This window comes from Nipponia nippon, unplaced genomic scaffold, assembly GCF_047370975.1.
Source record: "Nipponia nippon isolate SJK-2023a ecotype South Korea unplaced genomic scaffold, ASM4737097v1 scaffold_30, whole genome shotgun sequence".
Lineage (NCBI taxonomy): Eukaryota > Metazoa > Chordata > Aves > Pelecaniformes > Threskiornithidae > Nipponia > Nipponia nippon.
The window spans coordinates 3,112,334-3,124,522 of NW_028262348.1; the positions used below are offsets into that span (position 1 = coordinate 3,112,334).

The 12,189-nt window shown below is 48.6% G+C and overlaps 1 protein-coding gene across 4 annotated transcripts in view; it reads right to left on the reverse strand.

Annotated features, from left to right (window-relative positions):
- Window positions 1–5,241: 5,241 nt before the first annotated feature.
- Window positions 5,242–12,189, reverse strand: part of TBX5 (T-box transcription factor 5) — a 134,542-nt gene continuing 127,594 nt past the window's right edge. For 3 of the 4 annotated variants that reach the window (XM_087768471.1, XM_087768469.1, XM_087768467.1), the window contains one exon: window positions 5,242–6,317. In XM_087768471.1, coding sequence (XP_087624597.1) covers window positions 5,734–6,317 — 584 coding nt within the window. In that variant the 3' untranslated portion in view covers window positions 5,242–5,733. The remainder of the gene's footprint in view (window positions 6,318–12,189) is intronic. The other variant, XM_087768468.1, reaches the window with a different exon arrangement.

Genomic DNA, 12,189 nt, shown 5'->3' on the forward strand with positions numbered 1-12,189 from the left:
TTTTATGGTTCCTGGGACTTGTGGGCAAGAAGGGAAAGGCTGGTGGTGGCCATGCTCAGTCCCTTGTACCACGCTGGGACGGTCTTCCTCAAGTTTCAACGCCTCTTATGGATGAATTGCCAGTTTAGCTCTGAATAGGGTGAATTTTGCAACCTTTTTTGTCCAATTCTTTCAATGACAATAACTCCTATATAATTTTCCTTAATTTGTTTGTTTATTATTATTATTGTCATCATTACCATACTCTGTTAAGGAATAAGTCCATAAGAAAAGAAATGAAGGAAATAATTTCAGACTCTTTGTAACATAAAATCACAACCAAAGGGAGAGAGCACCCTCCTCCTTGACAGCTCCCAGTATTGTTTTGGACCAGTTGGGAAGAAGTACAAGCTGCTTCTCAAGGTTCAACATAGACCAGGCACATTCACATCCAGGCTGGGAGTCATCACGGGCCTTTGAACAAGTCACCTTTTTCTTTCACATCCTATCTGACTCCTCACAGTCCTACTCATGCGAATGGAAGAGCAGGCTATGTTCATATAGCACAACTGGGCTCCATCAAGGCTGAAGCCCAGAAATGCCGTAGCGAAGCAGCAGCCAGTCACAAACTCTTCAAGAAGAGGAGGAGAAGGCTATACCGCATAGTCTCACCCACCTTTGTCTTCATCCCAGATTTTGCTGGTGTGACAGGTTCATCCTCCTGCCACTGATGGCCTCCTTGCTCCTCATGCCAATGTGGCTCCACAAGGCTGCGTGCCCGGGGAGTTACCTGGCTTTTCAAAACCCAGTGATCAGAGCCCATCACAGCATCGCAGACTCCACCAAAGAGCCTCGGTGTTTCTCTGAAGAGCCAAAAAAATAATGTGAGGAGCTCAGAGGAAATTAGTCAAGTTGAAAGTCTAAAGACAATACAAAATGTTTCTACAAATACATTAGCAACAAAAGGCTGAGGTACTTAATGCCTTCTTTGCCTCAGTCTTTAATAGTCAGACCAGTTGTTCTCCAGGTACCCAGCCCCCTGAGCTGGGAGACGGGAATGGGAAGCAGAATGAAGCCACTCATAATCCAAGGGGAAATGGTTAGCAACCTACTACACCACTTAGACACACACGAGTCTATGGGGCTGGGTGGAATCCACCCAAGGGCACTGAGGGAGCTGGTGGAAGTGCTCACCAAGCCACTTTCCATCATCCGTCAGCAGTCCTGGCTAACCGGGGAGGTCCCAGTCGACTGGAAGTTAGCAAATGTGACACCGCTCTACAAGAAGGGGTGGAAGGAGGATCTGGGGAACTACAGGCCTGTCAGTCTATCTTCAGTGCTAGGGAAGGCTACGGTGCAGATCATCCTCAGTGCCATCACACGGCATGTACAGGACAATCAGGCGATCAGGCCCAGTCAGCATGGGTTTATGAAAGGCAGGCCCTGCTTGACTATCCTGATCTCCTTCTATGACAAGGTGATCCGCTTAGTGGATGAGGGAAAGGCTGCGGATGTTGTCTACCTGGACTTTAGTAACGCCTTTGACATGGTTTCCCACAGCATTCTCCTGGAGAAACCGGCTGCTCGTGGCTTGGACGGATGTACTCTTTTCTGGGTAAAAAACTGGCTGGATGGCCGGGCCCAAAGAGTGGTGGTGAATGGAGTTAAATCCAGTCGACAGCCGGTCACAAGTGGTGTTCCCCAGGGGTCAGTACTGGGGCCATTTCTCTTTAATGTCTTTATCAACAACCTAGACGAGGGGATCGAGTGCACCCTCAGTCAGTTTGCAGACGACACCAAGTCGGGCGGGAGCATTGATCTGCTGGAGGGTAGGAAGGTTCTGTAGAGGGATCTGGACAGGCTGGATTGATGGGCATCGGCCATCTGTATGAGGTTCAACAAGGCTCCGTGCCGGGTCCTGCACTTGGGTCACAACAACCCCAGGCAACGCCACAGGCTTGGGGAGGAGTGGCTGGAGAGCTGTCTGGCAGAAAAGGACCTGGGGGTGTTGGTCGACAGCTGGCTGAACATGAGCCAGCAGTGTGCCCAGGTGGCCAAGAAGGCCAATGGCATCCTGGCTTGTATCAGAAATAGTGTGGCCAGCAAGACTAGGGAAGTGATCATCCCCTGTACTTGGTGCTGGTGAGGCCACACCTCGAATCCTGTGTTCAGTTTTGGGCCCCTCACTACAAGAAGGACATTGAGGTGCTGGAGCGTGGCCAGAGAAGGGCAACGCAGTTGGTGAAGGGTCTAGAGAACAAAGCTGGTGAGGAGCGGCTGAGGGAGCTGGGGGTGCTCAGCCTGGAGAAGAGGAGGCTGAGGGGAGCCCTCATCGCTCTCTACAACTACCTGAAAGGAGGCTCTAGCGAGGTGGGGATCAATCCCCTCTCCCAAGCAACAAGCAATAGGACAAGAGGAAATGGCCTCAAGTTGCACCAGGGCAGGTTTAGGTTGGATATTAGGAAAAATTTCTCCACCAAAAGTGTTGTCAGGCACTGCCACAGGCTGCCCAGGGAAGTGGTTGAGTCCCCATCCCTGGAGGTATTTAAAAGCTGTGTAGATGTGGTGCTTAGGGACATGGTTTAGTGGTGGACTTGATGATCTTAAAGGTCTTTTCCAATCTAAATGATTCTATGATTCTATGAAAGCTTGAGGCTTTCCTTCCAAAGCTTGAGAAATAATTCACCATGTGGGTTTACTTTCCTTAATACTCTTTGAGAGGCATGGCACACATTTCTGGTAAGACCTCTTTACTTACAGAGTAACCACTGGCCATTTAATTACATGTAAATTACCATATAGTGATAAGATGATTACATGATTAGCAGTGGGATAATGAAGCCTCGAAAGTACAATGTAATTGACAGCTAAATACAGTGTAATTTTTCATTTCTTAACTCAAAATGCAATTTATTCAGTCATTAATCTTGCACAACTGCATATTCTGGAGGAACAGCGTTTGATTTACTGAGCAATGCAACGTTTCAGTAACTCCCTGGGGGTGACGCCACGAAGACAAACAGCTTTGCATGTAACTTGAGGTCCCAGCCATGCCCGCAGAAGGGTTACATGATGCCTACACCTCTTCTGCCTGCAAGTGTGGCCGATACCCAGCGTGAGCTCCCAGGGTAGCACAGCATCGCATTTTGAATGTGTCTAACCCAACATTTATGAAACTCAGTTCTTGCAAGCGAAAGACGGTAAAAGCAGAGACAGCCAAAGGAAGGAAGCTGCGTTGTAGCCAGTGCCAGGATAGCCCCAGTGGACACCATCCCCTGAGTCCAACCTGCCATGGGACAGCTAGGTGGGACCATCACCTGTGAAGGGGCTCTACTAATCCTACTCGCTTCCTGGCGCTTTGCAAGGTGTTCCTAGATCTTTGGTGCACAGGGGGCCACCGCGGCTGCCGGTCACGCATTGGCAGTGCCGCTGCTGCAGCCAGATGAGCTGCTGCTGGTGGGGCGGTCTGGGGGCACCTCCTCGGTTTGTTCCCAGGACCTGGCCAAGCTGCTCCCTGGGGTGGCCATGGCTTACCAGCCACACGGAGGAGACCTTTCTGCTGGGCTTCTCAGATGTAACCTCTTTATTTCTCTGAAGCCGATTTTCCCATCTTCTTTCCCATCTTGTTTCCAATCCATGAAGTATCCAGCATCCTCCCCTCCTTTGCTGAGCCAGGGGCATGGCCCCACACCTACCCTGGGCCAGACATCACCCACCGACCCCATCTGCATGGGAACGGGGGGCGGCTCCACCTCCACGAGGACTTCCCAGTGCCACCCCAACACCCACCTAGGTTGCCAAGGTGGCTTTTAAATCTGTCTCGACGGGAAAGTGACCCCAAGAGAGCATCTTCCTTGGGGACAGGGTGGGTAGAAAGGACCTGGGGGACCCAGACGGTTTTGTAGCAGAGAAACACGCAGCCCCAGACACAGCAACCTCAAGCTCAGCCCCTCACTGCCTAACAGTCTTCCCCGGTGGGATGCTGTACCTCCTGCGGGACACCAGAAATAAATAAAAAACACACTTATGGACATCGAGCAGAAAGAACCAAAAAAACCCACCCCAAAACAACAACAAAAAAATTTAAAAAAGGTGGGCAGGTCCCTTGCCGTTGAGAGCATGTGGTATTTATTAGACATAAATTGGCACACAAGAATAGGAAAGCGTAGCTAGGTAGGGATTATTTTTTTCTTCGTGGCTACACGGCTTTGGATACCTGTCTATAATCCCTCCCATGCACATACCGGCATTCCCACACATTCACACCCGCATTCTCAGTTGCTGACACACAGGTATACCTCTTTTGTTAATTAGAATTACTTTTAATTAAAAATATATGTAAATTATATAGAGTGTGCACAGCTTGGAGAGAAAAAAAAAAAAAAGAAGAAAAGAAAGCAAACTTCCATTTCAATAAAACTTTTAACCCCTTTGAATCAGCTGCTTTGCTGGCTTTGTGACATACTGTGAGTTATTTGAACTCCCATGTATAAATAAATAGTACCAGGAAATTTTACACCTGAAAAATTCTGCAGTAGACATCTTTCCTTACACACATTTGCTTTTTCTTCTCTTCTTGCCTCCCCCACTCCCAGCCTCTCACGATCATTTTCTGCTCCTTTTAAACACATTTACTTAACATCTCACTTAACATACCCAGACCAGTATCCCTTTTTCTTGTTCTGTTTTCGAGAGGAAGAAAAAGAACGCACGATAAAATGAAAGTCCAGGATTGCAAACAAGCGTCATCATCATTTTTATGAGCAAAGTTTTTCCTTTCACCGTCTGCATCCTCTCTCCCCCCCTCTCCTCCCCCTCGCAGCTGGCTCAGAGCCTCGCTTTCCGCATGCCGGTAAAAATTCAGCAGGAGACAAGCCGTGGATGTTTTCAAGTTTGAAAGGTACCCCGCGCTTCCGTCAGACACAGCTGATGGACCGGGAAAGACCGGGAGATGAGACGGAAAGAAGAGCGAGAGAATTACACCCAAGTGGGAAAGGAGATGAGTTTCCAGGGCTTGTTCCTGCAGAGACACATTTTGGGGGGTCTGTAAGGAAACACGGCACCCTGCAGGGAGCGGTTTCGCTCGGGACGAGGTAGGTACCTGCTTTTCTTATTTGTGGGTTCATAATACCTCTTTCTGTTGAAAAGTAACAACAATAATACTAATTAAAAAAAAAAAAAAAAGAAACACCACTCCAAAATCCACCCTTGGTAAAAAGGGCCGGTGTCTTTTCTTTTTTTTTTTTTTTTTTTGAGAAAATTGAAAGAAAATATATATATATTATTATTTATTATATAACATCGTCAACATCAACACCACAAAAAAAAAAAAGTAACATCCTAGTTGTTTTCATTCAAGCACTCTGACTGTGTTGAGAAAGGCAGCAGAAGTTTCGTGTCCCCTGGAGAACAAAAAGAGCAGGAAGGCAGGGGGGGACGAGGGCACGGGGCTGGCGGTGGCAGCAACACAAACTGGGTGGGGACCGTGGCGGGGGAGATGCCGATCTGTTGATTTTTCTTTTGAAACAAAAGAAAAAAGGGGGGCGGGGCAAGTCACACCGAGGCCGATGACTATTTCATCTGTGGTTTCAATCAGTGTCCATCCCTCTCGAGTGCTATCGGTGAACATTCAGTTAAAGGAGTCTTGCAAAATACTCTCGCTTTTATTATCGACAGGGTTTTTTTTCCTTTTCCTTTTCCCTTTTTTTTTTTTTTTTTCATGGCTAATGCTCTTGCACTTTCCTGACCGCCTTGTTAGCTGTTCTCGCTCCACTCTGGCACCATGCCCACGCCGTGGACCGAGTGGTACTGGTGGGGCGAAAGGGTTCGAGGCACGCCGTGGGAATACAGGAACTCTGCGGGCTGTAAGCTGCTGGGGGGGGACTGGATGCCAGTTTGAGGTCCACACTGCCGGACAATGGGTTGGTGAGAAACCGAGGTTTGGTGCTGAAACATGCTATGGGTATCTCCTATTTGGGGAGAGGTATGGTTGGCCACGCTGCTGAGCCGGGGCATCAGCGGCCCCGAGGTGAAGTGGGCAGAGAAATGCTGGTAGGGTAACCTGTCCATCGGCTGCATGGCAGACACTGTGCAACTGCTGTAGGATGGCACGCTCGGCCACGTGTTACAGCTGATGTCTTCTAGGCTGGGCACAGGGTCCGTGGGGGGAGCGGAGCTGGCATACATACATGCTTGGCGCTGGGCTGATTCAGTCCTGTATGAAGTGTTCAGTCCCTGCTGCTGGGGGTAACTGGACCTGTAGAAAGGATCCTCTTCTGCCGGAGAAGTTTCCATGTAGGGCTTCTTGTAGGGATGCTCGGTGGTGGAACATTCCTCATCTGTTAGGAGAGAAAACTCCTGGTAGTGAACAACAATACTGTGCCCTCGGCTGAACCTCCCTCTCCACAATCCTTGTTTTACCAAGGACACAGTCTGCACAGAGCCGATCCAGACACTTCTCTCGGTTATGTCAGTGTAAATCCACATCCCTTCCTTGGAATCACCCTGAATCAATCCTGCTGAAACCAAGTCTTGCACTTGGCCCTGTCTGCTGGGCTGGGGGAGGGATTAGCTAGGTGCTCTGGGAGGAAAACCAAGGCTCTAAGATACTGGAGGGATCCTGAGGCTTAGCTTGCTTGGCGATACCCCACGCACACCCCCAAGCTCCTCGTGCCCTCTCTGCTGCCAGCACTTGGACCAGAAGAGTAACATCTGCCTGCGGATACAGTGCACCTAATAGAGTTCCCCACTCCCGACTTAGGGGCTCAGAGCTGGTGCTGTTAACTAAAAGCCTTTACAGTGATATACTTTCATGATAAATGAGACAAAAATGGAGATCACAATAAAAATCCCCCTGGGAGAGCATCAGCGATGGCACAGTTGAGACAATCAGATTTGGAGTTTTACAGCCCTGGTCTTTAGCTGTGCCAAGGGAGCTGGGCACATAAATCCATGCAGGGCTGGGTGCTGGAGCCAAGTGTAACAAAAAAAGAAAAGTAAATTTCACAGCTAGGAACAACAAGGCACAGCTTGCAGAGCCCTTTGTTTCCTGCAGCGTCCCAGGCCAAGAGAGGGAAGGAGATAAACAATTTAGGTGAAATCTCTAGGGTGAAGCAAAATGAATAAATGAATATGCACTTATTTATTCATTCGCAGGGTCATCAAATGAAATCCAGCTCTGCTGGAATGGATGGCAAAGTTCCCAGGGATGAGCGCTTCACCAAGAGATTTTAAGGACAGCGAGGCAAGGGAAGGAGAGCTTGTTCTGACCCAGATTAACTTCGCTGCTGCTTCAAGAACAAGATTCCTGGTGCAGGCAGAAAAACGTCCCACGTTGCTTAAAGCCCTCTTGGCTGCACCCATTCAACGGGTAAAATTTGAAAGAATACTGCCCTTTTCAAATTTTCTCAACCAACATGTTTTGAGCTGCAATTCTTTTCACCCTCAAAATACAAAGGAAAAAAAAAAAAAACAAAACAAACCACACAACACTTCCACAAAAAAGAGGACTAAAAGTATCTGCACAGGTGCTGCTGCTGGGCTGCTCCCACACAAGTGCTCGCATCTCACCTTCGGGAGGGTTTTTGTTTCTTGTAAACACGGACATGCGCGTACCCTTATTACTATAGACAGCCACGTGCTTTCTCCTGGAAGCTGCACCAACACTGCTTGTAAAATAACCCTTGACTCCCACTCAGGTGTCTACCAAGTCCAGCTGGAACAACTGCTGTTGTGAGTCTTCTCAGCCTGACAACCCCAGAAAACGTCAGGTAGCGAGGTACACGCCATGGGGACTCTCCCCTTGGTGTATTTTGACTTTGTAATAGCAGCTGCCTGTAAATTGAGCTGGAAAAGCACAGTCCCACTTCATCTTTCTTCCTGACAAGAGCAAAACCTGGCTCCTTGGTCCCAGCAACGCAGAGCCCCTGATAATCAAGTCATCTTCCTCCTCTGCCTTCTCGTAAATGGGGACAGAAAGGAGGATGGGATAAGCCAGCAATGCAATCACATCTTTAAAACAGCTGAAAGAGTAAGCAGATAGATGCAAAAGCGTATCGCTCTCCTTAATCCTGATCAGGTTCATTTTATATAGGAGGAGTGGAGAGGTTGTAGTCCCCTGAAAGAGCAAAGCTGGAAGCAGAGGTCTAAGCTCCCTCCCGAGCATGGGCCTATCCCAGGAGGTACACCTGGAAGAACAGCCCGAGCTCTCGCTTTTACGGACAGCCTAAAAGCTTTGGATCCCTAACCCACCACTGAATAAGAACACTAGGGTGGAAAAACAATGTCTTGTAAAATGAAGCATTGTTCTGCTAATAAAGTTTTCAGCATTAAACCGCATTACTCTGCTGGCATTAGAAATCATTGGCTTGGGGTTTGACTGTTTACTTTATTTTTATTTTTTTCAATATACAACACAAAACAGTCAAACTCTGTTTTTCCGTTGTGTAAAAACACGCCTGACTTACAACCTGAGGTTGCTGATTTTTCCACTTAGCCCAGACATTTTGCTGCCTGCCACAGCCCAAGCCAGGCAGAGCCGCAGTTACGGCTGAATTCCAGAATTCATCGCAGGTGAAGCGAGAAAAACAAAAACCACCAGCATTTCAGTGGAAACCCTACAGGTGCCATTTCTTCTGTAAGCTCTCACAATCGCTTTGCTGGTCTCTCTAGAGCCAAGCCCACTGATGTCCTATGTGGAAAGGGCACCATCACGCCAGATTTTAAGATGTGTAAGGACACCAGACCCATCTCCAAAGAGGACGCAGTGGCTAACGACGGATTGCAGCCTACCCTAACAGCTTCTGCCTGCCCTCTGGCCCGTCTTCCTGATCATTTTCCCATCTATGTAACCTCAAAGTGCTGGAGAGGGAAGAGAACAGTCCATCTTCATCATCAGAAGGTATGATGCAGTCCAGCTGGTGCCAGCTGATGAATTTACACTGGTCCAGGCTTTCTAGTCTGATCTGGTATTGTCCCACCGCTCCTCGGAGTGCAGAGCCAGCACAGAGCAGGTCAAGTGCATCCCCATGGCGTGCAGAGCAGATCTGGGGGTGCGAAGGGGACATCTTCAAGTAAGAGAATGGCAAAAGGAGGACAAGTCAAACAGAGCTCTCACGCAATGCTGAAGGCTGCCGTTTGAAGTCCTCCTCACCTGCTCTGGAGCCTGGACAGTGTGTCCCAAGGCCATAATCCTCTTCCTGAATGTGCTCTCAGCTCCCCAGCATCAGCGTAAGCAGGACATAGGAGATAACTCTCTGGTCTGCTCTGGGTTCGATTCTTGATGTTGGTTCCCTGATAGCACATCATCGCTCTTTTTCTGTTGTCACTGAGCCCTAGGAGGTGCTGGGCACCTCTGGGAGATGCTGACCATCCTCCACATTTCTTGCTGTTCTTGGAAGCCAAGAGTCTTGTGATCAGGTCTTGTGACCAGCCCCTCAATACTGCGCAAACCTCAAAAAGCAAAAGGTTCTGCCAAGCAGGGGAAGCTGCCAACACTTGGGAGAAGCTGCTCCGAAGTGGATCCAAGGAAAACGGAGCCTGCAGAATGGGGTGGAAACTGGCTCCCTCACAAGGAATTTGATGATCTATCTAATGAAGGAGCTTGAGTGAGAGCATAAGCAGTTCCAAGATTTCCGGTATTTACTACTTCCAGCTGGGTTGTAAATACCACACAAATGGCTTTTTAAATGGAATTTTCCCATTTCCAAGATTAGGGCCATCCAGAATGAAATGCAAACATGTAAAATCTCTGGACTTCAGGGTGCGCTGGGCACACTTCTCCCCCTGGTGTAAATCAGGAGAGCTTCTTTCCAATTCATGACAATCAGCTCCCCGGGACAGAAGACAATGAAGAATGGGACCCAACTGTTTTAGTTTTTCAAGCTCACCCACACTTCCAGGGCATTACAGTAGGTTCACCCCGACTTTGTGAGGGAGACACAATGGGTGATTATCACTAATACTGTTCTTTTATCCAGTCTGGTTTCTAGTATGAATCTAGCATGAGCCTGAATAGCCAATCACAGCGTGCAAAGCTGACAAGGGTTGTCAAAGAAGAAAAGAAAAAGGCAGATTCGGTCAAAATGAGCGTCCCTAAAGGGTAAAGCAGACATACATCCTAGGACATGAAACCTAACGCACGCTAGTTATTTCAGCAATCGCACGGTTTGCAATACGGTTGCGTTGCATGGCAGGGGAACACAACAGAAAGGGTTGTGGGGCAGAGACAAACCAGCACCGAAAGCTGGAACCTCTTCCAGAGGCAGCGAGCTGCCAGCACTGCCCGCAGAGGCACAGGAGGCACCTCCTGATGGGAGAGCAGGATGCTTATATGAAGCTGCTGAAACTACAGCACCACAAGCAGCATGGCTGCACAGCAAAAGCTGGGTGCACACCAGCCCCCTGAGTATCTCCTCACCACGCAGGCAGGCTCTTCTTCACCCTCGGTCCCCCAGCAGGCACCTTTCTCTGAGCTCCACTACATCTACCCAAGCTGCAAACACCTCTGGCTGCAGCATAGCTCAAGCCTTGGCCAACTCATTGCATCTCCTAACACCAGCAGGACAAGCAGCATGTGCTCCAAGAAGACATCCCATACCTGACTTTTGTCCTACAGATTCTTTGAATGAACTAAAAGCCAAGTGAGATGAGGGAGAAATCAGTTCAATCAACAAAGAGGTCTATCCACCCTATGCCTATTCTTGTGGAAAAGTGGGAAAGGCATTGCTGTATCTCCACCGACCTCAGCAGAGCAGGAAGGAGATGAAAGATATATTCTTCCCCATGGGTAGGGTCATGCCCAAGCTAGGTGGCTGAAGAATACGATCCTTACTGGTTGGAGCTGGTGGATTCTGCCATGTCCCTCTTCTCCCTCAGCGTGCCAACATGACAACTTTTATAACCTCCCCAGGGAGAGGCAGTTCCAGTCGCCTCCTGTTCAGCATCACAAGCATCCCAGAAATCTGCCAAGTGGTTGAGATTGTGTAAGGCTGGGAGGGAGCAGAGGTTTAGAGGGATGGCTTTCAGTTCGCAGGAAGTCTGAGGGAGGAGGATAACACAAGGGAAAACAAGCCCCAATGCTCTAATTGGGACGTGGGGCTAAAATGAAAGACAGAAAGCAAGCTGCCTGCTGGTAAGTCCTTTTGGGCTTCTCCAAGCACAACAATGAAAGAGAAAGAGGTGGAGAACAACCAGAAAAAAGGCAAAGCTCTAACTGGCCTTTGTTGCAACCTAAAAATCCACATCAAGAACTGAGGCCACTCCTTGGTAGGATACAGGGTTGGAGTTAATCCATCCTGTCAAGACCAGTCTCTTTGTGAAATGCCACAAGCAGTCTCAGTGTGGAGCTGGGATACAATGCAGGATGATTCTCGCCTTGAGGACTGCCATTCCCCAGCCTTCAGCATGTTCAGAAGGTGCCTGGAGCAGCGACCCCATTGCACCACGCTGGGGTCCTTCCCAAAGCTGCAACCCTGCACACCCACCCAGGCACCAGGAACTGCCAGATTTGGGGCTCTGGGATGTGTCCTCCCTTCCTTCCTCACCCAGAAGAGCATCAGCTCCCTGAAACAGAGGAGCCTTCAGAGATAACATTCCCTCGCAGCCCTGCTGCTCTCCCCTAATGTAACTCCATATCGTATCTCCAGAGCGAATCCATCTTGACTTGACAGCTAAGAACAACACTGTCAGCCACAGAACTAAATCTTTGTCTTAGGTCACCAAGGAAGCAGAAGTTGAATAAGGTGCCTTTGAGTTGCTCGAATACAGACCTATTCTTAACCGAGCCTAAACCAAGACTTGACCTCCTGATTAAAAAGGATACAGAGAAACACCATGAGATGTGAAAGCTGGAAGGAGCCGTATCTGAGAGACTATCTTGGAAAACAGTGGTGGTATTTGCTACAGCAGATACAGACACCAGCTGGTCTCAAACCCAGTCAAATTGCCCTCTGCCCTTGTGAGCACTTATCCACAACCGCAGCCTTGAGAAAAGGAAATAATCCGCTTGAGATAAATCCTAAACTGACTGAGGAGGAGTCAATGTTGGATGAGTTGATGATCCAACGAAATCAATACTTCCAGTCCAGAAAACGGACAGAGGTGCATTAGGAGTGAAGGTCTTCTTGCTTTCGTGCTTTCTTAGTAAGGCTTGTTAAAAGTTATGCAGGAAAGCAGGAGAGCTGTGAGGGAAAGCTTAATATTTCACTTAGA